General features: G+C 46.8%; 2 protein-coding genes across 5 annotated transcripts in view; both read right to left on the reverse strand.

Annotated features, from left to right (window-relative positions):
• Positions 1–4,369, reverse strand: part of mcf2lb (mcf.2 cell line derived transforming sequence-like b) — a 33,124-nt gene extending 28,755 nt beyond the window's left edge. For 3 of the 4 annotated variants that reach the window (XM_080019354.1, XM_080019355.1, XM_080019353.1), the window contains exon 1: positions 4,040–4,369. In XM_080019354.1, the coding sequence (XP_079875480.1) occupies positions 4,040–4,196 (157 nt within the window). In that variant the 5' untranslated portion in view covers positions 4,197–4,369. Of the gene's footprint in view, positions 1–2,781; positions 2,822–4,039 lie in introns of those variants that run through there. The other variant, XM_080019356.1, reaches the window with a different exon arrangement.
• A 7,194-nt stretch (positions 4,370–11,563) lies between these two features.
• Positions 11,564–25,706, reverse strand: part of LOC307244490 (phospholipid-transporting ATPase IH-like) — a 35,482-nt gene continuing 21,339 nt past the window's right edge. Inside the window, exons 19-29 of the mRNA XM_080019677.1 lie at positions 25,138–25,371; positions 24,233–24,410; positions 24,003–24,105; positions 23,447–23,592; positions 23,017–23,076; positions 21,883–22,010; positions 21,135–21,270; positions 18,984–19,049; positions 18,553–18,656; positions 17,590–17,755; positions 11,564–13,856 (exon numbers count right to left, since the gene is read on the reverse strand). Coding sequence (XP_079875803.1) covers positions 13,542–13,856; positions 17,590–17,755; positions 18,553–18,656; positions 18,984–19,049; positions 21,135–21,270; positions 21,883–22,010; positions 23,017–23,076; positions 23,447–23,592; positions 24,003–24,105; positions 24,233–24,410; positions 25,138–25,371 — 1,636 coding nt within the window. The 3' untranslated portion in view covers positions 11,564–13,541. The remainder of the gene's footprint in view (positions 13,857–17,589; positions 17,756–18,552; positions 18,657–18,983; positions 19,050–21,134; positions 21,271–21,882; positions 22,011–23,016; positions 23,077–23,446; positions 23,593–24,002; positions 24,106–24,232; positions 24,411–25,137; positions 25,372–25,706) is intronic.

Genomic DNA, 25,706 nt, shown 5'->3' on the forward strand with positions numbered 1-25,706 from the left:
CAGCGTGCGAGTCATAAATTCAAGGCCAAAATGTAAGTTATTCGGGTCCCCCGAGGGCCTCCCCATCAAAGAGCGAGAGCCCGACAAAGGGAAAAATAAATGAGTTAGGCTGCAAAGCAGAAGCCGTGATCGTGAACACAACAGTTGGAAATTGGAGGAGAGCCAGGGCCCGGGGAGACCTGCTCTGCCTCTGCTGCGAGCACCATTACTTGTTATCTCTCTGACAGGCAAACACCGCGGCTCAGAAATAACTTTGTTAAACCAAACTAAGTAAATTAGCCAGATCAGATGCGACATGCGGCATCTGCGCTCCTTGCTTCCTCGGCGTGGCGTCAGGGGCCGATTTACATGTTGAACAAGTCAAAGCGATTGCCTTCTTTCCTTGCCTTCTATTTTGCGATAAAGCCGACTCTCCTGCTTCAGTTGAGTGGAAGCAGATTGTGTTGGTATCGGGCGACAGATAAGCGATAAGCAATAACTAAATACTGTTTAGTTCGAGCAAGAAAGCAAACATTAGTGCAGACTTTTCCCCCACCTGCAGTCAGATGGGCGCGGGGAAGAAAAAGAAGACGTGGGAGGAAAGAGGGTGGAGGTGACGGAACCAGGGACAACAGATGCACAGGAGTAATAGAAAGATAAAGATACCATGATAATATATCTAATAATGAGACAAGAACATGTGCTTTCGAGAAAAAAAAACAATGTGTGGAAGTAACGAGGGAGAGAGAGAGAGAGAGAGAGAGAGAGAGAGAGGAACCGTTGGAGAGAAGTGATTGATAAAAAAAGAGAAGAAGGAGCCAGAGGAAACTTACTGTGCAGCCAGTGGCAGCAGCGTGAGAACCTGTAGTATCGCTCCACCTCCTCCAGGGAGATACGCATGCAGCTCCTACTCTCCTCTATCGGCCACAAACGCACCTCCAGCACTCCCCCCGTCCCTTCGCCTGCGGCCCTGGCGTCCTCCTCATCCATCGCTACACCCCTCTCCGCCTCATTCCCTCCGTCCTTCGCCGAGCCCGATTTGGCCTCCCTCTCTCCTTCTTCCTCGGTTCGGCCCCCCTCCCCCCTAGAAGTCGCCGGCTGCAGGCTCACCTGGACCTCCACGAGCGACTCCCCGTCCCCCTCCACGCCGAGCCCAGAGTCTAACTCATCCTCCCCGGTTCTCCAGTCCTCCTCCAGCAGGAAGGCTGTCATGCCTAGTCCTCCCATCCCGCCGTCCTTCCTCTCTTCTCTACCTCTCTCCGAGACCTCTCCCTCTCCCTCTCCCCGGCTCCGCTCCTTCACGTCCTGCTCCATGCAGCTCTGCGCAGGTATCAGCTCTAAACCAATCTCCTGGCCATTTTGATTCTACCTGTCTCTCGCTCTCTCTCTCTCTCTCTCGTTCTCCCGCTGTGTTGCTATATCTCGCTCCCTCCCTCTGTCACACTGCAGGTGCTCTATAGCCTCTAGCCTGTAGCCACTGTGAGGGCTTCCTCCTACAACCTCAGGTTACCTTCCCCATAGACAAAAGCTACAGTGTCAGATCTCGACCCCACCCTCCCTGCCTTCCCAAACCCAACTGCCCATTTCCCTCCTCCCCTGCAACGACGAGTACCTGACCCCTCCCTGTTCAATAGGACTTACTCCAACTCCGATACCAATGATTGTATATCTGGAAGTGTGTAGCAATGGACTGCTCAGGCTAAGAAATATGTATATCATTGATTCTGAACCGTGTTTGGCGCAGGTACTGTGGTTTCTCCTTTGCTTTGACAGTTTTTATTTTACATTTTATTGGAGCTCTTTGTCCCTCGCCCGGTTTTCATTTACCTAGTCGTCCATTAGAGCCCGTAGCCCTTATCTCAGGAGAGTGGGGACCTGGACTGTACAATGCCTCCATTCTGACCAGTCCTTTCAAACTCTTGTCTGTGTTGCCATTTAACCATTCGCTCGCCGCATCTATTCTAAGCCCCTATTCTTGTTTACATCGCTCAAAGACCCCATTCTTAAAAAACATCCCCGAAAGCTTTGAAAGGGCCCAATTCTAATCAGGCCTGTGAGAGAATCAGCCTCTGTTCTTAACTAGAGCACAGCTATTTGGAGTCCATTTCAAAGCATCTGATAAAAGGAATCATTCAGTCCGAACGCACTCGCAAGACGCCGTTTGTTTTGTCGTTCTCTATGGGACGAAGAGACAAACGTGCACGCTGGCGTGTGCACGTGTGCGTCTACGCGTGACATGTGTTTGCATGAAGTCAGCAGTGTCGTAAACCTTAAAGGCAACAGTAAACACTAAATGGACTCATGGAACTCCGCAGCTCAAACGGCTAGAGGGTTCGGAGAAAGGGACGGACCGCTGATTAACCAGCACCATTGTTTGGAGGAAATAAATAGACAGAGGGAGGATTTACCCAAGGATAGAGCCCAAAAGACATATATACCGATAGTTCTTTCATGGAGACAGTATAGAGGCTGTGGTTCCATAAAAAGTAATACTGGTGAGAAACTGTCTACTGGGCCAGCGCTAGGCTTAAATAGAGGCTTGATCGTCACTTAATCGCAGACACAGCCCTTTCGGTGAAGGGGCGGACGTCTGACCGAGACATTTTCATCACGGTGAGGTCGGCTTGAGAGCAAAATCAATCACAGGTCCAGCCTTGATCGTAGCTATAAATATGCACACACACTCACACCTAAATCTGAATGATTGACTTCATAGATACAGTTTCATCTATGCGTCTTCAAAAAGACAATTCTGAGGCACATTTCAGTTATTTTTAATATTTTATTTTCCAAATCTCTTACCTACTACCCATTCCACCTTCCGGAGGGGCAGAAGGCTGGCTCGTGCCCTGGATGGATTCACCTTATGGCTAATGGACTTAGCAGAGCTGCAGAACATGCAAACAGATCACCTACTGCCAGTATACACTCCCCTAACAGGAGTAATCCAAAGCATGAAAGATGCAAGATCACACACACACACACACACACACAGGAAAAGTTCAATCTTATTAATACACAGTGACATTTGGCTCAGGCCTGAACAACAGTAAACAGCTCCATCGACCTTGGTGGCGAAAGAAGCTGACACACATATAGTCACGTAGCCGGGCAATGCTGCATACATTTAAAAACACACATACACACACACACACACACACACACACACACACACACACACACACACACACACAGTGAAGCTGCAGCCGTCCAGATCTAAAAATACACAGCTGCATAATGTGTACTGAGGCACACACACACACGTTAAATGTGCAGAGGTTAGGTGGACCAGGGGCACCTGCTCCTGCCTCTTCTCAGCACGCTTCTCTTCCAACCAAGAAATCAAACAGAATTAAAGCACCAACGCTAATATTAACTTGATGTCAAATTGAAAAATCACCCTCTCTTATCTCCGTTCTCCATTCCTCCCACCCCCTACCGCAATAGCAGTAGAAACTCCAAATGCGTTCTCAAATTGTGATGGACAAAGTAACGACGCAGCCCAAACTAAACCAACACCTCCTTATGCTGCTCCGCTCGGTGTCGCTGAGTTTTAGTGCACACGAGCCCAAGCACAGCCTGGTACAGACACACACACACACACACACACGCGCACATACACACGCACACACACACGCACACACGCGTGGTTATGCATGCACATACACATTCACAGTCAGTTTCCAGTGGGGGGTTGGGGAAGCCCACAGGAAACCCTCTGTGTGATGCTGTGAGACACTGTCTTCGCAATGTCCAGCCAGGAATTTGATCAGAACACGAACACACACACACACACACACACACACACACACACACACACACACACACACATACACACACACACACACACACACACTAAAGTTCAACGAATGCATGAACACCCAAGATGGGTGGACACATTCAGAAAACACTAGTCTTTAGCACAAAAATAAACCAATACATATGCTTTCACAGACGAGTGCAAACGCGGATACCACACACACACACACACACACACACACACACACGCACACACACGCACACACACACAGAGCGGTATCTTCTCCTCTTTCGGTCTTACCGTCCCAGTCCCCCCAGGAGTTCTTGCGGCTGCCGGGGCTGGAGGGGAAGGCGGAGGCCAGCCCGGAGAGGTCCAGGTTCTGGATCAGCTGACTGAGTCGGTTCGCGATACGGTACGGCGCCTCGCCGCCATCCCGCAGGAACTCATGTAGAGACATGAGCACCGCCCCCGACCCCCGCTTCTCCTCAGCACTATCGAACAAACTCCTGCATCCAAGACGCCGTTAAGATGCAGCAGGGGTCCCAGACGCCGGCACCGGAGAAGACTCTTCTTTTGGGATGGAACACCCTTGCCCCCACGCACACACGCTCCAAGCGGAGGTCTGGATAGAAGGGGTGTGGGTGTGTGCATCCAACTCAGATGGCATGAGGAGGTGGGACGCCGATCCGAGCAAACCCCCGGCGGCGACACGCACGCACGCACGCACGCACGCCCGCGCCAGCGCTACTGAGCTGAGAGCGAGTGAGGGGGGAGGAGAGGAGGGGAGCGGGGGGCAGCAGTTGGAGCACAAATCCCCTTCTGCTGCTCCGGCTAATTATACCAGCCTCCTCCCGAACTAATCTGCTTTTCGACCCCCCCCCCCCGGTTTCTTAACGGAAACAAAAGCAAAGAACAATGTGGAGATTTGATACGTTTAAAAACTACAACACTACAACACCGAGAGGAGGAGACTCTAGCTTGGAGAATGCTCGTGGTAACAGTCGAACCCTGTGTGTGTGTGTGTGTGTGTGTGTGTGTGTGTGTGTGTGTGTGTGTGTGTGTGCGCGCGTGCGTGCGTGTGCGTGTGGAGCTGGCAGGCGCTCGCATGGCGCAGGCTTAGAATAGAGATGAGAGCGGAGCTGCTCTCTCTCACATACTGATGAGGGGACTGCGGAGGAGGAGAGATGTCACATCAGCAAACCCAACCACACTCCCTCCCTCCCTCCCTCTCTCCCTCCCTCTTCCCTCCATCTCTCCTGTTCTCTCATCACCTACGTTAATTGCGTTGAAGTGAACCTTCCTTCGTGCCATCCCCACCTCCTGAGCTCTTTCGTCATCTTTTCACCTTCACTCGACACCGACGCAGACACCTAGACGACGCGCGCACACAGACGCTCTCTTCTCCTCTAGATCTCTTCTATTAAAAAAAAACAAAAAAAACATTCTTGACAGCCTTATATCTAAAAATAAGCAGTGATTTGTCGTCCAGGAATGCTAAAAATGACAAAAGATCATTTTTACAACCAGGAGAACCAGACCGTCAGTCATACTGTACTTGCATCATCACTGCACAGCCTTGTGATGGTGCAGTGATGGGAAACGTGCCTCCAGTAAATATTCATTAAAAGCTTTCACCTAGAATGCAGAGATGCACGGTGATCGGCGGAAACATTCCAGCGGTTAAATCTCTGGAGAGACAGATAATAAAGTCAGGGAGAATCAGGGATCACTAACTGTGAAGAGTTCAAGTTCAAGTTCAAGAGAGTATTTGTCACATACATATACAATCCTTGTTTCAGCAAAATGTGATCTCAAGGTAGATATATACATTAAAATAAATCAAATCCGATCCACATTCTATTTCTTTGGTCATAATAACTTAAAAAGTGCCATTCTGATGCGAGGCTGTGGCGCAGAATAAGAGTTGACATGCTCCGTCCATGTGGTGTCGCAACTGCTTGTTAGTTAAATAAATACCAATCACCAAATCACTTATATGCTCCACGGCATGAAAGGCCAAACCGCTCGGAGACATTTAAAACAAATGCTACAGCGACTCTAAGGGCCTGAGCGGGCAGCAGCGCCTGTAAGCACAATCCAACTTTCAGCCTCACACTCCTGGAGTTAACTGCAAGGGGAGGCTTAAGATTAAACATCTGAGACACACACACACACACACACACACACATGCACATACACAGTACCACAATGCCACATACAGAAATTCTTAGATACATGCATGGGTCACAAATACCTCACATGATGTCGTGACTAGTGTTACTATTATGAAAACATCTCCTTAGGTCTAAAGCCTGCGCACATACAGACACATCGTTATTCAACATGGGCTGTGGTTCCCCGATCTAGATGTGTCACTTTAAATCCACTGGAAGTAGGTCAAATAGCCTGGTTGTGGTTAAAGAGTGGCCAGAGCCAAACAGCTTAGCCAAACGTTCTTATCTTATCTTATCTTATCTTATCTTATCTTATCTTATCTTATCTTATCTTTTCTTATCTTATCTAATCTTATCTTATCTTATCTTATCCTCCCTGCTGATCCCTGCATTCACTTGACTTGAAAATATGGATCGACGAATGGATGGATGGATGCATGGATGTATGGATGCATAGGTGGATGGATGGACAGACAGATGGATGGATGAATGGATGGATGAATGGACAGATGGATGGATGGATGGATGGATGGATGGATGAATGGACAGATGGATGCATGGATGAACAGACAGATGGATGCATGGATGGACGGATGGATGGACGGACGGACGGACGGACGAGTGGATGGGTGGACAGAGGGATGGATTGATGGATGGATGGATGGATGGATGAATGGACGGATGAATGCATGGATGTATGGATGCATGGATGATGGACAGACTGATGGATGGACGGATGGACGGACGGACAGACGGACGGGTGGATGGGTGGATGGACGGATGGACGGATGCATGGATGGGTGGATGAACGGATGGATGGATGGATGGATGGATGGATGGATGGATGGATGCATGGATGGATGGCTCTCAGATGATGTTTATTGAGGTCCAGCAAGCAAGGGCACATTGTTTTCCCCCTGATTCTGCAGCGTCACAAGTCACAAACAAGATGAATCCAACACCCAAACGTCTTGCAAACATCTAGTAGAATTCTCTAAATGCACGCATCTGATTTTTCTTTCCAGTGACTCATATTCAAGCAGAGTGTGTGCTCCAACAGCCAGGCCGTAACCGTGATGTTCTTCGCGTGTCACCCAGCAAAGCATCCTCCAAGTTCCCGAGGAAGTGTGTGGCTCTGCAGATTAAAGAGTGTGTGGTTCTGCAGATTCAACTTTCCTAAATCTCTCCCCCTCTCTGCTCACTCTCCCCCTCGCCTTCACGCTTTCCTTCCTGTCACCTGCGATAAGCATTAGGGAGTGTCCTGTCTACTCCTCTCCTCTTTGAGAGCCTGTACTCCTCACGTCCTAACACCCCGGCAACACATCTCCACATCATATAGCGACAAAATAAATATGATTATAGAAAACAACTTGATCGTCATTTGAATACAAGAGGAAATGGCCGCCTGGACAAAATCTGTGGCCGCCCCGTCTTGATTTCTCTGTGCTGTGCCGCTTTGTGCATTATAGATGGTCTCTTGCTCTACTCCTCCTCTACTTTTAGGAGACGGAGTGCATGATGGGAGCACTGCTGTAAAAAAAACAAACCCTAGAGAGTCTGGAAAAAAAGAGCACAAAATCCTCCACGGACTTTGTTCCTGCACAGCAACCGCTGACTCAGCACTGTCACCATCACTGACTTCAAACTACTATCTAAGTGTCACGAATACAGACGACGACGCGCGCGCGCGTGTGTGTGTGTGCGTGTGTGTGTGTGTGGGCATAAACACACATTTCCTATACAGGCCTGCGCCTGTGGGCGGGCATTAAGTGGATAAAGAACTGTAAGGGGATGAGGGAGAAGCATCCATCAGAAATCATATTAGTGGCATTGGATCAGATTAATAGAGGATAAAATATCAGTGTGCTATTAGTGGTGGTCAGGATAACCACATCCACAGTGTTGAGTGTAGATAGAGTTTAATCAAATGGATGATATGCAGAATGTCATGGAAATATTAACAAAATAAAAATATATATCATGACCCAATCGCCTACAAATGAATGCTGCTATTAAGAAATCATAGAGAAATTACACATTGACCGAAACACATTTGAATGACCGTATTTTTATTTTTTTTTAAACAAGGAAATGTCCAAAAACAATTTAGCTCTGGACAAACCATGTCCCAGACTAAGCACCAATCTGATAACATGGTCTGGCAGTGACACCTGAGCTTTGGATCAACGGGTCCCAATGAGGTAACCTGTCCAGGGTCAGAGAAGTGGCGCATCACATCTGGGTCACTGCTTCTCCCATTTCTGCCCTTTATGCACTTTTATCTCACCACAACAATATCACAAATACTGTGAATGATGACGAAAATAGTTTTATCAACCAACACAGAGAGTCTACACTGGCAACACGAGAGGAAATATTTTGATGACGTGGGTCAACAACTTCCTTATCCTATTCGATCTAAATGGAACGACCAAGAGACCCAAATATTTCTACATTTACATCTCCCTGCACTACTGTTTCCACACAGCACAAGATAATCTAGGTCAATATCACATTTAATGCTGCATGCACACGTACGCAGGTGGTGACCGAAGAATCCAGTGGGAAAAAAAAAATGTAATGTTACGCTCAACAGAACCGCCCAAAAACTGGCCGCGGCACCGCCACTCGACTTGAGAGGTTCTACACCCACCTATGCTCTGGGTGACCGTCTTCAGCCTCTCCAGCAGCTTCCCCAGCGCCATCTCCTCTGTCTTCATCCACAGGATCATCCTCCAGAGGGACAGCGGGAGCCCAGCCGCCCAGCCGACACACACCGCGGTGGGAAGAAGAGACAGCTTGCCTGCTTGGCTGCAAGGGCGGTGGACGGACGAGGGTGACGGCGAGGATGTCAGTGAGTGTGGGAGTGGGAGAGGCGCTGTCAGCCCAGGGTAGGAAGAGAGGACAAGAGGAGGAGGGGTGGGGTTGGGGTGGGGGGGGGGGTCCGTAGGTAAACAAGCCCGGGTTTGGTTGAGTTGTTGCTGGAGATGCTCCACTGCCTGGCCGGCTGCAGGCGGTGCTTTCAGGGCTGTGAGGAGGGAGGAGGCGATGCTCGGATGCCCTGTGAGAGATGGACGCTTCGGGGGAGGGAGAAGGAGGGGGGCGATGCAGCGATGGAGAGGACGGAGGATGCTGGGGATGCTTGGGACGCTGAGGCTGCCACGGCTGCAGGGACGGCTCCTCCTTTCGGGGATGCGGCGCTCTGGACGGCTGGCAGGGGGAGAGAGGGAGGAGAGGAGGAGGGAACGAGGGAAGAGGGGGGAGGAGCAGGAGCAGAAATCAGCCTGTCATAGAATCACATGCACAGTCAGACCCCCTGTGTGCATGATGGTGCAAACCTGCCTTGGCTTGGTGGGTGGGTGGGGGCTTTTTGGTTGTCTGTGTGGTTTGACACATACAGCTTGTCACATGGTGCCCTCTGCTGTGAGGAACAGGAATGGCCGCTGTGCCATGGATGCCATGATTTCATCAAGCATAGAGATATAAATATCTCTGATTTAATGTCACTGTGCATTGACTACTGTACGCTGGCGTCATGCAGTTTTATATCTAATGTCGTCAAGGAAGGCCGGTCCCACTAAATTTGAATACATTACAGTACAGATAATAAATAACCTGAGCCGTCGTAAATGGGGATGCCGAATGGATAACGCTTTTAACTTCACCAGTCTATCACTGAATTACAACAGGTTTCTATAAACCTAAACGATTAAAGGTTGCATTGAGCAGAATTATTTCTCAATTTAAAGCAAAGAAGTGCTAGTCCATTAAGTTAAAATTGAACCAAAACTTACCTCAGTTGCTCTACCGCCACCGTCCACATATCACAGTTCCAGGTCATGGGGGGAGCTTAAATACCAGTTGGCTTCTCAATTACCTGTATCAAACTAACTTTAGCACAGTCTTATATATTACCATGATGCCTTGTGATTTTCCATTCCATGCTATGTAATTCCTGCAATCTTAGTTAATGTGCTTAAAAATAATTGCATATCAACCAAGAAAAAGAGTGAAAGTGAGTTGTTTGAATACTACTACCACTACTAGTACTACTACTACTACTACTCATAATAATAATAATAATAATAAATATAGCTGCAGGCAGCAATACACAGGTTCCGGTTTAGTCTTGTAATGTCAGTATTATCAAGTGCATTTTCATATACAAGGAATTTATCTTGGTAATAGTCGGGGCATTGTAGCATTGTGAAGGTATTTTCTTGCAAAAAGTATTATACGGAATATTCTGTATTTATCAAATGTGCTCTATGCACAAGATATACATATTAATATTAATACATATATAGTAGATATTTCTGTAAGTGATGAATACTACTAATAATAATAATTATTATTATTATGATTATTATAATGAAATCACAGACGATCGAGCATGTTTTTGATTTTTCTTTATTACAAGCAAAATTACAATACAGTGCTTCGCCCTCATTCGCTACAGATAGGCTGGCAATAAGTCAACAAGTTCAACATCCTTTAAAATCTCCATACAAAAAAAGGAAAAGTTGTCAAAACCTGTTTAGTAATACAAACAGTGGCGTACCGAAGGTATGGGAAGCAGCGTTCTGACCGCTGCCTGTTGGAGCACAGCAGCACAGAAGGATTTCGGAGCACCTTGCTGATGTGCTGCTGGGTTTATAAAAGCAGTTTGACATTCTGATCAGCAGAGGAAGGCTGGTGCCATTAAAAACCCCATTTGAGACAGTCACTGACACCTAGATACAGTTCATTCCTAGTCAAGTTATTTGGTCACACTTATGTTTTGTTTTTTTTTGTTGTCTTTTTTTGCCCACTACAATCTTCTTATAAAAATAACTCGTGAGGAAACACTTACAAACCTTGATACATTGACGATAGACCTTTATATTCCTTTAGGGGGGGGATAAACAAATCTGTTTTTAAAAACAAAGTGCAGTGTGTAGAGCTATTAGGTTATCCTCTGATATCTTCGTATTACTCTTTTTTTTCCGTTCTCTTTTTGGATACAAACTTAAACATACGTTCCTAAATAAATAGCGTTAAAATATAGTCTTATCTCCAGGATACAAAAGTAGCAAAAGAAATATTCACAAAACCATCGATAACAACAAATAAGACGCGAGGAATATCGGATGAAGTGTATCAGAACAAAGAAACAAAAAAAAACAAAAAAAACAAAACATATATGATCTCCAACTGCGCTGAGATCCCCCCGCCGCTCCTGGATAATAAAATAGACCTTACAACGCTATTGTAGTGGGCTCTATATGACATTTGGAGCGGTTCGGGGGAACGAGCAAAATGGCGAGAGCACAGTGAGGTGGAACACTGCATAAACAAAGCACCGACGTCCTTCTCTGGAACTTGTGAGGTCATAGGTTGTGCCCCTCGAATCGGGTGTAAATGGAGCCAAAAAGCGAAATCCCGACCTCCGGATCATCCATCTATTTATATTGTTTTGCATCTGTATAAAACACACAGAGAGGGTTCAGAATGGGACAACCCCCGCCCCACCCCCACACCCACACCCCACCCAAGTCACTCATAAATTCAACAAATGAGCTTTGGATGAGAGGACTCGGGACGTTGGAACTGTAGAAAAGCGCTTCATCCATAATGAGCCACAATCTTAAGCTGGAGGACATGATGGACAAGTCAGTTCAACATTCTAGAGATCCGATTGTGACGCCGCTGATTCAAGTCTCCAATGTGATTCTAATAACCCCCCAACCCTAACAGAACACATACCGGCAGTATGTTACATCCATACATCAGTCACTGCCGTAAATAGTTTAGACAGTGTCAAAACAAATGAACAAACAACAACAGAAACAAACAAGCAATCCAGTACAGAGAGGGAGAATAATCCTCCTAACACGAGGACGTTTTGTATTCTAAGAGATCTGACATCCAAAGTTTGCATAACACGGAGCATGGCAGCAAGCATACACAATCAATCGACAGGTTAAGCACGATGCAACAATGACGACTAGCAAGGGGCGGGGGGAGGGCACCTCTCGGCCTCGGTCCACCGGCCGACCCCGACACGTTTATATTCAATTAATTATTCAACTAATTGTCATTGCACAGAGTACAAGTACTGAGGCAACAAAATGCCTTTCTCATAATTTTACCATCCTAGTCACTGACGTATCTAGGAGCAGTGGACTGCTGCAGCAGTTAGGGGGTTTAGTGTCTTGCTCAAGGGCACACCAGCACGCTACCCGGAGGAGCCGGGGATCGAACCGGCAATCTTCCGATCGCCAGACGGCCCGCTCTCCCTCCCCAGCCACTGTCGCCCCCTGGCTGCAGCTGCGGCGCACGACCGCACGGCGGCCAGAGCGGAAACGGTGACGCTCATTGTTCGTGGAAAGGAACAAAAAAATTTGAAAAAAAATAAAATAGGTGTCATGATTCGGTTTCTTTGATGAATGATGCCTGGGAGAGGGAGGCTGAGGAGCAGCGGGGAGAACAATGGATCCTCCCCTCGCCGGCAGATAAGGAGGAGAAGACGCACGGATGTGGACACAATGGAGACGGCGAGAAACAAAGGAGGAGAGAAATGGACGCCGCACACACCTATCGGGCACATGAAGAACAGCTCATACAATCATCCGCGCTCGCCTGCAAACGTGCTAAAAATGGCCTTGGTATCGAATCCACTGGAGAAATATGAGAGTCTATGAGTTAAGGCAGGGTGGTTCGAATACCTTTGTACATCCCTCTTCCAAAAGCCTCTTCCTCTAGTTCAGTTGACGGGCATGTAAGGCTTGTAAAAAAAAACAAAAAAAAAAAACGTTGCGAGAGTTCAGTTCAGTCTGCGTTTCCATTGCTCTCCTTTGGCTCCTAGTCTGCTGCTGCTGTGGAGGGGGAGGAGGTCTGTAAGGCAACGGTGTGTCGTAACAGCAGTCATACAGTGTGTCCATGCACACATGCACGCACGCACATGCACGCACGCACGCACGCACGCACACACACACACACACACAGTGACACCATCGCACACCTACAGGGGTGATCCCAGGAAGCTGCTCTTACTTGGCCGGACGACAAGTGACATTTAAATATTTATCAATAGTAAAAAAAAATAATAATAATAATAATTGCAGTCGAGGAAATAAAAAGGGTCAAGGATACAGGCAAGGACAAGACGATGAAAAAGAGCAGAAAAAAATCAATACAAAAAAACAAAACAAACAAAAAAAACACGCACATTCCTATGATATAATATGGTTCCCCCTCGTGATAAGTTTCAAACAGCTGACTTTGTTGTTTTTTCAAGTAATTCACACGGGAGGTGGAGTTGGGAGTGAAGTAGAAGGGAGAGGCTGCTGGGTACTGAGTGTGAGGATGAGAGGTTGGGACGACGGCGGCATCTAAAGGGACGACCAATCAGGCGCGGCCAAGAAAATGCACATGGTGAACTCAGGTATGTGTGTGTGTGTGTGTGTGGCGGCTCCATGCTTCTTGCATTTTTTTTGCTGTGTGAAATAGTTTTGCTCTCTGTTTGTGTATGTGTGTGTGTGTGTGTTTGGGTGTGTGTGTGTGTGTGTGTGTGTGTGTGTGTTTTTTTTTGTCGACATCAGTCAGACATCTTGGGTATCGTGGCGAGTCTCGGTGGAATATGTCATTCACACGGAGGTCTCCGGGCCCGGGGCATAGTAGGCCAAACCCGCCCCCGAGAGAGGGGGCATGCAGGGGCTGAGGGGGCGGAAGTCGGGCCCCCCTCCTCCTCCTCCTCCTCCTCCCCCTCCTCCGCCGGCGTCGAAGGCCCCCCAGTGGGCCAGGAGCAGTTTCTGGGGGAGGGGCTCCGAGCGGCCGAGCGAGAGGGTCTCGGCCACGCTGAGGCGGAGGTGGGAGGAGTCCATGCTGCGGCCTTTGGCGGTGCGGTGAGAGGACAGTGGAGACGACTGGGCCGCGCCCCCTTGCGCCAGCTGCTCAGAGCCCTGAGGAGAGGGAGAGGGGGAAAGAGAGAACGAGGAGGTCATGAGGACAGTGGGCGGAGGGGCAGGAACACAAAGCAACTCAACACCAGCCCGAGAAGATAGACGCAGAGCACCAGAGGTTCAAGCTGACGAACGGCCGTAGATGGCGGGGAAGGTGAAGGTTGAATGAAGGAGCATTCAGGTTTCCCTTTTAAATAAGGATGGACAGCGTCAATTATGTCAGGCTATCGTTTAGGTATTTGAAGTTTGATCTAACAGCGAAGGTGATTTTCATTTTTTTTTTTAAGCTGTGCCAAAAACACTGAGAGATGGCGGTTGATGGTTCAAGTTGTTTATTCATGTTGTTCCTGTTCTCGTGAGAGGAGGAAGCAAGATTCCCTCGTGCTGTTCCACATTTCACCACCAGATGTCAGCAGCGTTCCTGGTGCGACAGGACCGATTTCATACAGTTTGGTTGCAAGAGGTATAAGCAGAGGTGGACAACTGCATGATCAGAAAGTATTGTTTTTGCTGCGCCCTGATTTCTAGGTCCTGCTGATTACTAAATCAAAATGTTTAAATACTGGGGAAAATATTGTTTCTGAGCCTTAAAACCTTTGTAGAAGTTAGGCTAAAGCAGCATTATGTGTGATTTTCAAGGCTACATTTCTACCTCCGAGATTACGACTCAATTTTCCAAACAGGAACATCTGTAGCATCTGTGGTGGAACGGACCGCCTATTAGAGATCCTGACATCACTGGCGCAATTCGACAGACAAAAAGCAAAGGGTGCCGTCGATACCGTCACTATCACATCAACAGACCTGCGAAACAGTGAAACAACTCCCATGAAAGCAGCCCTTTTAACATTAAGACAAGCAATGGGATTCAACTTCCAGACAGTGGTTCACTCAGCGGTTCACAAGAAGCGGAAAGACCTCAGGAAACAGCCAGGTCATGCTGTCGAATCCAAAGCGGGGCAATCATTCCACGGAAAGCCGGAAGCCAAATCTGGACCATATCTGTCGCTCGATTTTTCCTCCTACACCCCAAATGACATGTGGCCAAGACGTGGGTTACGGGATCGTTTCCCATTCCGAGAGCAGGCTTGGGAGTGATGCCCCTCCGATCATTCCTTCCCTCATGCAGAGAGGCGCACGCCATGCCCGGGCAAAGCAGGTAGAAATTGAAATGTTCAATCCCCAAGATCAGAATCAGAATCAGAAAGATAGATGAATTAGTGCAGCAGTGCCCCGGTGAAGACCAGTAAGGCCCGCGTACCCCTCAGCACGCCCCATGCAGCGCAGCAGCAGTGGCTAGGTGCCGTTACCATGGTGACTCTGGCCCCACTGGGTGCGGGGTGGGGGGGGTGGGGGGTCTAGGGCTTGCTGAGTGGGGTGCCGTGGCTGTGGCTGTGGCTGTGGCTTGACATCATGGAGTCATAGGTCCGAGCAGTTTGCGCTCCACTGTCCCCCTCACGGGTCCGAGCAGGGTGGAGCAGGTCCCTCTCTCTGTCTGGAGCTGAACGGCCCTCCAGGTCCGCCCTCTGCGGATGACGGCAAAGGTGAGCGAGGAACAATGAACCTTGTGGGGAGGGCCGAGCCAAAAAGATTTACCATCAAGTAGTTAGGTCAAGCACAATCTATTCCCCTTTTAAGGTTCTACGCATATGCTGCCTTCCTGTTTCCCTAGTGCCGTCCGCGACTTGTCTGGAAAGGTTTGGTGACGACAGAGTCATTTGGAACTGTCTTCATTTCCTCATTTGCCGTTCCACAAACACAGCGAGCTCTGCTGGTGTAACCTAACTGTGCTTAATTGACGTGAAAAACCCCAGTGTCCTTCCCTGACGAACCCGGAAGGGCGGAAACATACAGCACGGAGGCGGACGCGTCGAGCTACGCAAAGCTGCTTTAACACGGGAACGCCACACACGCTCCGGCTGCAGTACCATGTGTTACCAGCGAGGGCAAGCAAGCAACAACAGGAAACTGTCACAGAGCTGGCTAAACATCATGTATCCCTCACATTTTTCATTGATTAAAAATTTTAAATAAATCAACAGTTGACACGCTATTTGTGTTAAAGATTATAGATTTGTCCTCTACTGTGGGAGTCAAGTCAGGTGTATTGCATGGGAACACACGCAACCAGACATTGCGTTGGCGTACTACTAGTATGTTTCGTCCCTTTTGGTAAATCAGATGCCAAGTTAAATCATGAAAAATCACATGGTAGAACACATGCACCCGCTGATTATTTTACGTACCTGTAGAGGGGTAGGACAAACAAAGAAAACACATGTACAAAACACAAATGGGAATTGGATAGGATTGGTTAGGAAATAAGTTGATTGTAATAAGTTATTCTAGCACAACTAACTGTGGGTTAAACACGACAACCGGAAGCGATTTTGTGAGACGGTGATGAGGTGATGGTTACCATGGGAACATGCCACCATGCAAACAAGACACTGGTGATTAAAACAAGAGTCGTCACCTCCTCCTTCTCCTCCTCCTCCTCCTCCTCCTCTCCCGTCTCTGTGGGCCAATCAGAAACTCATTCTGCTCGAGGACTGAGAGAGCATGAAGATGGTGGACGGCTCCACGGTAAGGCACGGGCGATCGGACTGCCGTGACACCGCCCAAACCCATGGAGCCACAGAGAGAGAGAGAGAGAGAGAGAGAGAGAGAGAGAGAGAGAGAGCAGATGACGTGATGGAGAGAGGAAGAAGGAGAGGGTGACAGGTTGCAATGGTGAGGGGAGGCGAAAAGTGTGTGAAATCAGAGGGGAGGGAAAGGGGGGAGCAGACGGCCAATATGCATTTTGGATTAAAGGTGGTCCATTCAGGTGCAGCGAGAGGTGGCAGTGGGGGAGAAAAAGAAAAGAGAAGAGCAGGAGAAAACAGCCGTCAGACCTTTACAGTTTTCCCGCTGACTTCACAGGAAGTAGGTTAGGAGGACAAGCTACAGGGGACAGGAAGTTCAGACCAGTTCATACTGGGAGATAACAGGGCTGGGTGCTGGACAGAATCACGTGATTAGATTCAATATCGATTCAATCCGGTATTGAAAGATTGATTCTATATGAATATATTTACATTTTATACAAAATATTTAAAATATATAAATAAATTAATCTTCCCTCAATTCCAGTTCTTCTGCAGCTTCTCTCAGCAGTATATATAAATATAAATATATATATATATAAAAAACATATATATATTTAATGTAACAAATTCACCCTAATACAGAAATAATAATAATAATAATAATAATAATAATAATAATAATAATAAGAAGAAGAAGAAGAAGAAGAAGAAGAAGAAGAAGAAGAAGAAGAAGAAGAAGAAGAAGAAGAAGAAGAAGAAGAAGAAGAAGATGATGGTGGCAATACCATTCAATATGCAAATTTAATAATATAAATATCATTAAATAAATGATGGTAATATGATAAATATGAATATATTTAATATTTCAAATATTTTGTGACTATGGTGTATGTATGGTATTTTATTTAAGCAAAAAAATGGTCGCATAAAAATGTAATAGTATTACAGATTGAAGTATTGATTTATTTAACCCAGCCCTAAACCATAAAAGCTGAAAACATGGAAGAGGCCAGCGGAGGAGGAGCATAAGGGAAAATTATATTTCAAGTGAAGCAGTATATTAGAGAGCTTGGTCTGCAGTTAATGGGAGTTAGGAGTTCAACACGCAGCACTACTTGAAAACCTGTCTGGGAATTGGGTCTCACCTGAGCGCGCTCGGTGGGGGTGGGGCACATGGCCCTGCACAGAACCTTCTTGATGACGTCGGGCAGGAGGCTGACGGTGATGAGCAGGATGATGCTGAGCCAGGCGGGGCCGCTGGACAGCATTTGCATGAAGACATAGTACATCCTCTGGTAGTTCAGGAAGGGCCTGGCGGCAGGGGAGGGGCCCAAAAAGTTAAGACAGGTTTGCCTCGCGGATGAATGCATGACGAATAAATGAGGTAGTCAATGCCGGTGAAAAATTGGTTTGTTCTGAGCAGAAGAAGGTATTTTTAACATTTTGGTTCTAGCCTCCCTCCCCCAACATCACTACCGTTCCTATTTTGCATTGATGCAATATGCTTAAAAAACATTATTCAGACTTGTGTGCTTTTTTTTCAGGAAGATGCTGAGCGATCCAGCAATATGTTGTATAAAGGCCGAGACATTATGTATATTCCAAATTCGGGAGTTTGGAGTTAAAACGGCAATATCCACAACACAATAATGGATTACTTGAGGATTTTTTTTTTTATTACTAAATATTACATGGGACGAAAAAAAACGCCTTATTAACCAGTACTAGTTAATATAACAATTGTTGTATAGCAATACATTGTATAACAATATATATTGTATAACAAAACTGTTACATAATCGTTAATATAATCCTTTATCAATGTGTAAATGTTCTTTTTTTGTCTTTTATGTGTTTCTCAATTAGACTGACCTGGTAAAATAAAGGTAAAATAAGATAAATACAAATCAATAAAAACAGGATTACAAATTTTCTTTTTTCGTTCAGGAGCCCTGGTCAATACCAACACCACTGCCACTAATACCGGTGAAATTGCAAGATGAGATCTTTGTAAATTGAATCTACTGAACCAAATAACTCATTTAATAAACATCCCGTCATTTGCAGGAAAACACTGAATAGATCCCAAAGGAGGTTTATTCAATTACCAAATGATGCCTCCCCAGAGCAGCGAGAAAATGACGTAGAAAAGCAGCGACCCCCAGATGACAAAGTGATTGATCCAGGTCCAGCGGTGTGTGTCCAAGGCGAGCTGCAACACAGAGAACACACACACACACACACACACACACACACACACACACACACACACACACACACACACACCCACACACACACACACACACACACACACACATACATACACACACACGGTAAAACACCGCTCAATGGCCCAGTCGATGGCGGCCAGCACCTTCGGGCTTTTCGTGCTCTCGCAAAACCAGTCGATCAATGATGTCAGACACAAGTTAACATGTAGCCGCTAGCCAAGCTTCTATGATGTCCACACACACACACACACACACACACGCACACACACAGTTCAATCAAAGCAATACACACACACACACACACACACCTTTAGTGTGACGGTGAATACCAGCACGGTGAAGACCAGAGTCCCGAAGGTCCAGTTCCCAAACATCTGTGTGGGTCAAAGAGAAACAGAAAGATGGTCAGTGGCAACTTCAAACACCCCCCCACAACACACACCCATCACACCTTCCAACATCCTATCGCTTTTAAAACGGAACCTCAACCTCAACCCAACGAGAGGTGTTCAGCGCCTCATAAATATAGAATTCTCTTCAGGTTTCACTCATAAGCCGACATTTACTAAGAATCCTCCCCCAAGTCTAACACCGACTGTCTTTCATTTTCTCAAAGCCGGCCTCGGGTGTAAACAGATGGAGAGGGAGAGTAAGGAGGGAGGGAATGAAAGAGAGAGAGAGGGAGGGAGAGAGAGAGAGAGAGAAAGAAAAAAGGGACAAAACAGACAGATAAGAGTGAACGAGATTTACAATCAAATCCATGCCCTTAACTTATCCTGTGCATAGACTCGCATTTTGCTATATTGGTTGATTGATATAGTTTTTGCTTTTTCTATTTCTTTATATTTGGCCATTATTATTATTATTATTTATTTATTTATTTATTTTGTCTATTTCATTGTTTTTGGTTCTTTTTGCTTTTTATTTGGCTATTTTGTATATTCGGCTATTTTTTCTTTCTATTTGGTTATTTTCATATATTTTTATATTTCGTTATATTTGGCTATTTGCTTTAATATGCTTTTCAAAAAATTATTTTATAACGTTTTTACAGCACTGCACCAATCCATACCACGATAAATTCCTTGTACATAAAAATCTACAAGGCCGAATAAACAGATTCTGATTCTCAACACCAGGGGCGCCGAAATAGGGGGGACACCGGGATTTTTTGTCCCCCCACTTTCAGGTATTACTGTAATAGAACGTTGGCGATAGTGGCGTCGTGAGGGGTGGGTGTCCGCAGCTTCAGCCCCAAATATTTTACGATCTAAAATAGCCCCGCAGGCCCGGCTCTGCGCCCCGATCACTCCGTCTCTGACAGCACCGACTGTGTCCCTGGTGCTGCGCCCCCCCCCGGCGTGTCCCCCCCACTATATGGTGCAATCGGGCACCCATGCTCAACACTCACACGTGGACAACATAAGAAAAGGAAAAAAAAAACAACGGAATAAACAAACAATGCTAAATTCTTCAATTTTCTCTGAACTACCACGTCACATCAAAACACACAGATAATGTGAGGAAGCACCGGAGAGTTTCAAGTATACGGTATTAGTGGAGTCAGTCGGTTCAGGGACTGTGCGGGATTCAGGGCTTTTGCTGAGAGATTAGGGAATAATGGCACACGCGCACCCACGCACGCACGCACACACACACACACACACACACACACACTTGAATGACAGTGCATGGACGGTTTGAAGTGAGAATGTATGGTACTTGGTGTGAGGCGGTCAAACGTAAAATAAATAAAAAGAGGCTTGAAAAACGGGACGACAGGAACTGAAAAGAGCGTGAGAGGAGAGAGAGAGCTGGAGGAGATGAAGGGAGACAGGCTTACCATCTGTGTGTTGGTGGTCATAAGCTGAGGAAGACAAGAGAAGAGGAGAGAAGCAAAACAAAGAGAGAGGAAGCGGAGAGGGAGACAGAAAGAGAGAGGGGGGGAGAAAAAAAGGAGAGCGGGAGAGAGAGATTAAGAGTGTGTGAGAGAGCGAGAGAGAGAGAGAGAGCAAGAGAGAGAGAGAGAAATCAGGACAAAGGGTAAAAATGAATTTCAGGATGTCTCAACTTAAAAAACAGGACCAAAGGCAATCAAAAACAGTTGACGTGATCGAAAAATCAACGATACAGAGAAAGATGCTATTGCGTTGTCGGTATGAATGGAAATCCGATGTTGACGACCTATAGAAGGACGCAAAACGGAGAAATAAAAAAACAAAAGAAACAAATAAACAAAACAAAAAAAAAAGCGCCCTCATGGTTTCAAACATTTGACAAAGTGAGCACAGGGCGTTTTTTTTCTCCGATGCACCTCACTCCACCCTCATGAGCAAAGTCCAATGAAGATGGATGAGTGTTTCTCCACCACAGTGACTCAAGGTTTGTGTCCGTTATCAAGCACAATGCTCCCACCAGGCATCTGGCAACCGCGTTGCCACGGAGGAGGAGGCGCTCACCTGGCCGTTGCTGGTGAAGGTAGTGTTGTCGAACAGGAAGTAGGCACCGAAGAAGAAGACGACGGCGTCGAACACGCCCAGGCACGTCCAGTAGAGGAAGACGGGCCAGCGGAGGAGGGAGTTCTTTGCGATGTCCCTGAGAGAGGAAGGCAGGAAACCTTGAGCGGGCTTATCCCACGGCTCTGTGGAATACTCGATAGCGGCAATCGGGGGTCACTTATTTCTGAATGATGACCGCCGTCTGCTAACAAGTTTACAATGACCGCTGTCACGGGCACACTACGACACAAGCTGGCGGCGACATCTTGTGACGCCTAAATAGAAACTACAATGGAAGACTTGAAGAGACGAATGAGGATATGGACAAATTCACATTAATAACAGTGGGTTAGGTTAGTTGTTTTGTATGTTGCAGTGTTGATTACGCTGTCGTTCTAAGTAGAAAAATAAAAAAAATACTCTACCACAGAAGCAGAAGCGAGGCATATTAGTCATGAAACTAGGCATACTAGTTATAAAATAATTTGAAATCAATATTTTACCTTTTTAAGTTAAGCTAAGTTTTGTTTTAGTAAGGAGCCGTGTAATAAGCAGGATCACGTGCAGCCAGACGGTCATTATCCCAAAATAAGTCCTGATCACCTTGTCGGGGGGTTTATTTTGAGATAACAACTGTCTGGCAGCCCATTGTAGCTCACGTGTTGACTGAGCGTGCAGGTGAGGGACGGTAGGACCTCCCTGTCCTCACCTGTACAAGGAGGGCTCCCTCTTGAGCGTCTCCATGGTGACGTGCTGCTCCACCAGGCTGTAGAGGAGGATGGGGAGTGAGGTGAAGCTGATGTTGTAGAGTGTCAGGTACGCCGTGTCGTACAGAGGCTGCAGAAGGCAGAAGAAGTTAGACGGAGGCAGAGACGCTTGTTTAACTTATGATGACTTGTTCACATACACACCGATCAGCCACAACATTAAAACCACTGACAGGTGAAGTGAATAACATTGATCATCTCGTTCCAGTGGCACCTGTCAAGGGGTGGGATGTATTAGGCAGCAAGTGAACAGTCAGTTGTTGAAGTTGATGTGTTGGAAGCAGGAAAAATGGGCAAACATAAGGATCTGAGCCACTTTGACAAGGGCCTAATGGTGATGGCTAGACCACTGGGTCAGAGCATCTCCAAAACAACAGGTCTTGTGGGGTGTTCCCAGTATGCAGTGGTTAGTACCAAAAGTGGTCCAAGGAAGGACAACCGGTGAACCGGTGACAGGGTCTTGGGCGCCCAAGGCTCATTGATGAGCGTGGGGAGTGAAGTCTAGCTCGTCTGGTCCGATCCCACAGAAGAGCTACTGTAGCACAAATTGTTGAAAAAGTTAATGCTGCTATGATAGAAATGTGTCAGAACACACAGTGCATCACAGCTTGCTGCGTATGGGGCTGCGTAGCCACAGAGCGGTCAGAGTGTCCATGCCGACCCCTGTCCACCACCGAAAGCTCCTACAATAGACACCTGAGCGTCAGAACTGGACCATGGAGCTATGGAAGAAGGTGGCCTGGTCTGATGAATCACATTTTTTTCTACATCATTTGGAAGCCCGATCCATGGGGGCCCCACCTCGCAACTTCTAGGACTTAAAGGATCTGCTGCTAATGTCTTGGAGCCAGATACCACAGGACCCCTTCAGAGGTCTTGAGGAGTCCATGCCTCAATGGGTCAGAGCTGTTGTGGCGGCAAGAGGGGGACCAACACAATATTAATGGTTAGTAGTAAGTGGTGGTTTTAATGTTGTGGCTGATCTGTGTAAAAAACAAATGTAAAAAAAAAAAAAAATATATATATATATATATATATATATATATATATATATGCACGCCTACACTTCCATTTACCTGCTGAGAGAAGCCGCAGAAGAACTGGTACAGGAACTGGGGGAAGATGAAGCAGACGTTCTGCAGAGACAAAGGAGGGAAGGAAAAAAAACCAACACGGGGGAAGAAGCGATGAGCTAAGAAATTGAAGCGGGAGTACACGCGGCAGGAGATTTAGGAGGAGAAAATCTAAAAATGGCCCCCCTTCTACACATTTCTGTTTACGCGCGCTATAAGCTGTGCAAGTGGGCTGCGGAGAGAGGCGCTGCCAAAAAAGAGGAGCGGTGAATCAGTTGGCAGTGCTTGGCTCGCTGTGGAAGCCTCCCACACTGCAGCTGCTCTGGTCCTGGTGGAGAGCGCTGCGGCTGGCGATCTATAGACGCCGCTCTCCTCTGTTATTCTGCCTACTGGTGGGAATTAAGGATAAAGCCAATAGGTCCTCAGCACGGACCTTGTAGAAGAAGTACTGGACCAGCTCGGCGATGCGGATGTAGTAGTAATGGCCGTGGACCAGCAGCATCTTCTTCAGGTGCTTGAACTTAGGGATGGCGTAGTCGCTGTTTCTCGCCGCTTGCCGTCCCTCCTTACCCATGATCCCTGAAGGACAAGGGGAGGGGAAAGAATGTTTTAAATACAACGGATCTCATCACAGCTCTTCATAACCCTTGGAAAAATTGTGTAAATTGTGGCCCACAACATACCACTATCTTCATTTTACACGGATACCACTGAGAGTACAATTTATGTTTTTTAACTGATAGGACTCGGCTACAGCTTTATTTATTTATATTTTTTTTATTGTATTTTATTATAATTTTTTTTTTTAACTGCACTGTCAGCATGCTGGGCATACAACACAGAGTATTTGTATGCCATTGCATCTAGAACAGAGTAAGTCTGCAAGTGGAGTTTAAGTTCTCAACCTGCCAGGGACCAGGGATCAGTGGTTCAGCCTCCCACCGCACACACACATCCCACCATCGCCAATCTTTTCAAACCAAGCTCACCGATGCCCACATGGGCTTCCAGGATCATACTGACGTCATTGGCGCCGTCGCCGATGGCCAGGGTGATGGGGTGCTCTTTGGAAGCTTTGATAAGCTTCACGATCTGCAGGTATAAAAATAATTAATAATATTTAATTAAATATATTGATATATAAATGTATTTTTTATTAAATGCATAAATCCATCCTCAATATACCACCGATTTGTGGCCAAATGGATTTCCTGGTTACCTGTGCTTTCTGCAGTGGTGCCATGCGGCAGCACAGCACGGCGCTGCAGTTGCGGCAGATTTCCAGGAAGATCTCCCGGTAGTTGCCCGGGCTGACGCGCTCTGGGCCGGGCTTGAGGATCGCAGACAGAGTGGCCCCGTCGATGATCAGACCGAAGTCCAGGCAGTCCACCGACAAGCTGGAGCATGACACACACACACACACACACACACACACACACACACACACACACACACACACACACACACACACACACACACACACACACACACACACACACACACACACACACACACACACACACACACACACACACACACACACAGGTCAATGAGGAGCTTGATACTAAATAGTACAGACATTGACAGAAATCGGAACTAGAATTACCAAATTAATTTAAATTGCCTTTGTGATACTTTGTTCAGATTTTTTGGGTTAGGATCTCACAATTCAATTCAGTATCATTTAACCCGATCATGATGATAACGTTTGATGATATTGATGTGAATATCTAAAGACTATATAGAATAGGGGTAGGAGAAAATAAGTGCTTTCCTGCTCCTTTTAAGACATTAACTTTTTTATGTTTTCTTTTTTAAAAATCAAGTAATTGTTGTATTCCTTAAATGTCAAGGATAATAAACGATCAATAATCAATCAATTAATCAATATAATATTATAATTAATATTTACATTTTACATACATTTTAATGAGAATTTCTACCAACTTTTCAGTTTACGATATGATGTGCATTGCAAAAATATTGAATGGCCCGATACAGAAAATACACATCGGGGTATGTATGTAACTGAAGCAGCAGCAAACGGCTGCGCAACTTCCCCCGAAAAAAGCTTGATCAATTGAAACAACAGAACAACAGAGTGTCCACTTCTCCTCAACGCACCCCGACATGGAGCGCTGCCGCAGCACGGTGCGGCTGAGCTCAAACAGCACGTCGTGCAGGCTCTGCTCCTCCGTGTGCTTCTTTGTCAGCTCCAGGATCTGCGTGCTGCGGCGGAACAGCTTGCTGGCGTAGCATGTGGCCGCCGCCGTCTCCATCTTGTCGCCCGTCAGGACCCACACCTTCATGCCGGCCTTGTGCAGCGACTCGATGGTGTCGGCCGCCTTCTCCTGCAGCCTGCGTGTCGGTGTTTCCCGATTAGTTTGGAGTCAGTCGGGTTAAGGAGACCATCAAACCTTTAAATCAATCAATTATCAACTGGTGATAACTAATCCATACCTGGACCCCCACCCACGCCCCCGCCCCCACCCTAACCCCATCTATTAGGACATCGGCTGATTGATCGGTTAAAGACAGAAATTGTCGACAAAAGGTGCAAAATGGCAGAAATCCGACACTTGGAAGAAAGAATGAGGGAAACGGTGCCTTTGTGAGTCTTGGAATTATGAGTCCAACCCCCACCCCCAACCCCCCTTCCCTCCATTCCCCCCCCCCCCCCCCCCCGATGGCGG

The sequence above is a fragment of the Zeus faber genome (assembly GCF_960531495.2).
Source record: "Zeus faber genome assembly, chromosome: 18".
NCBI lineage: Eukaryota > Metazoa > Chordata > Actinopteri > Zeiformes > Zeidae > Zeus > Zeus faber.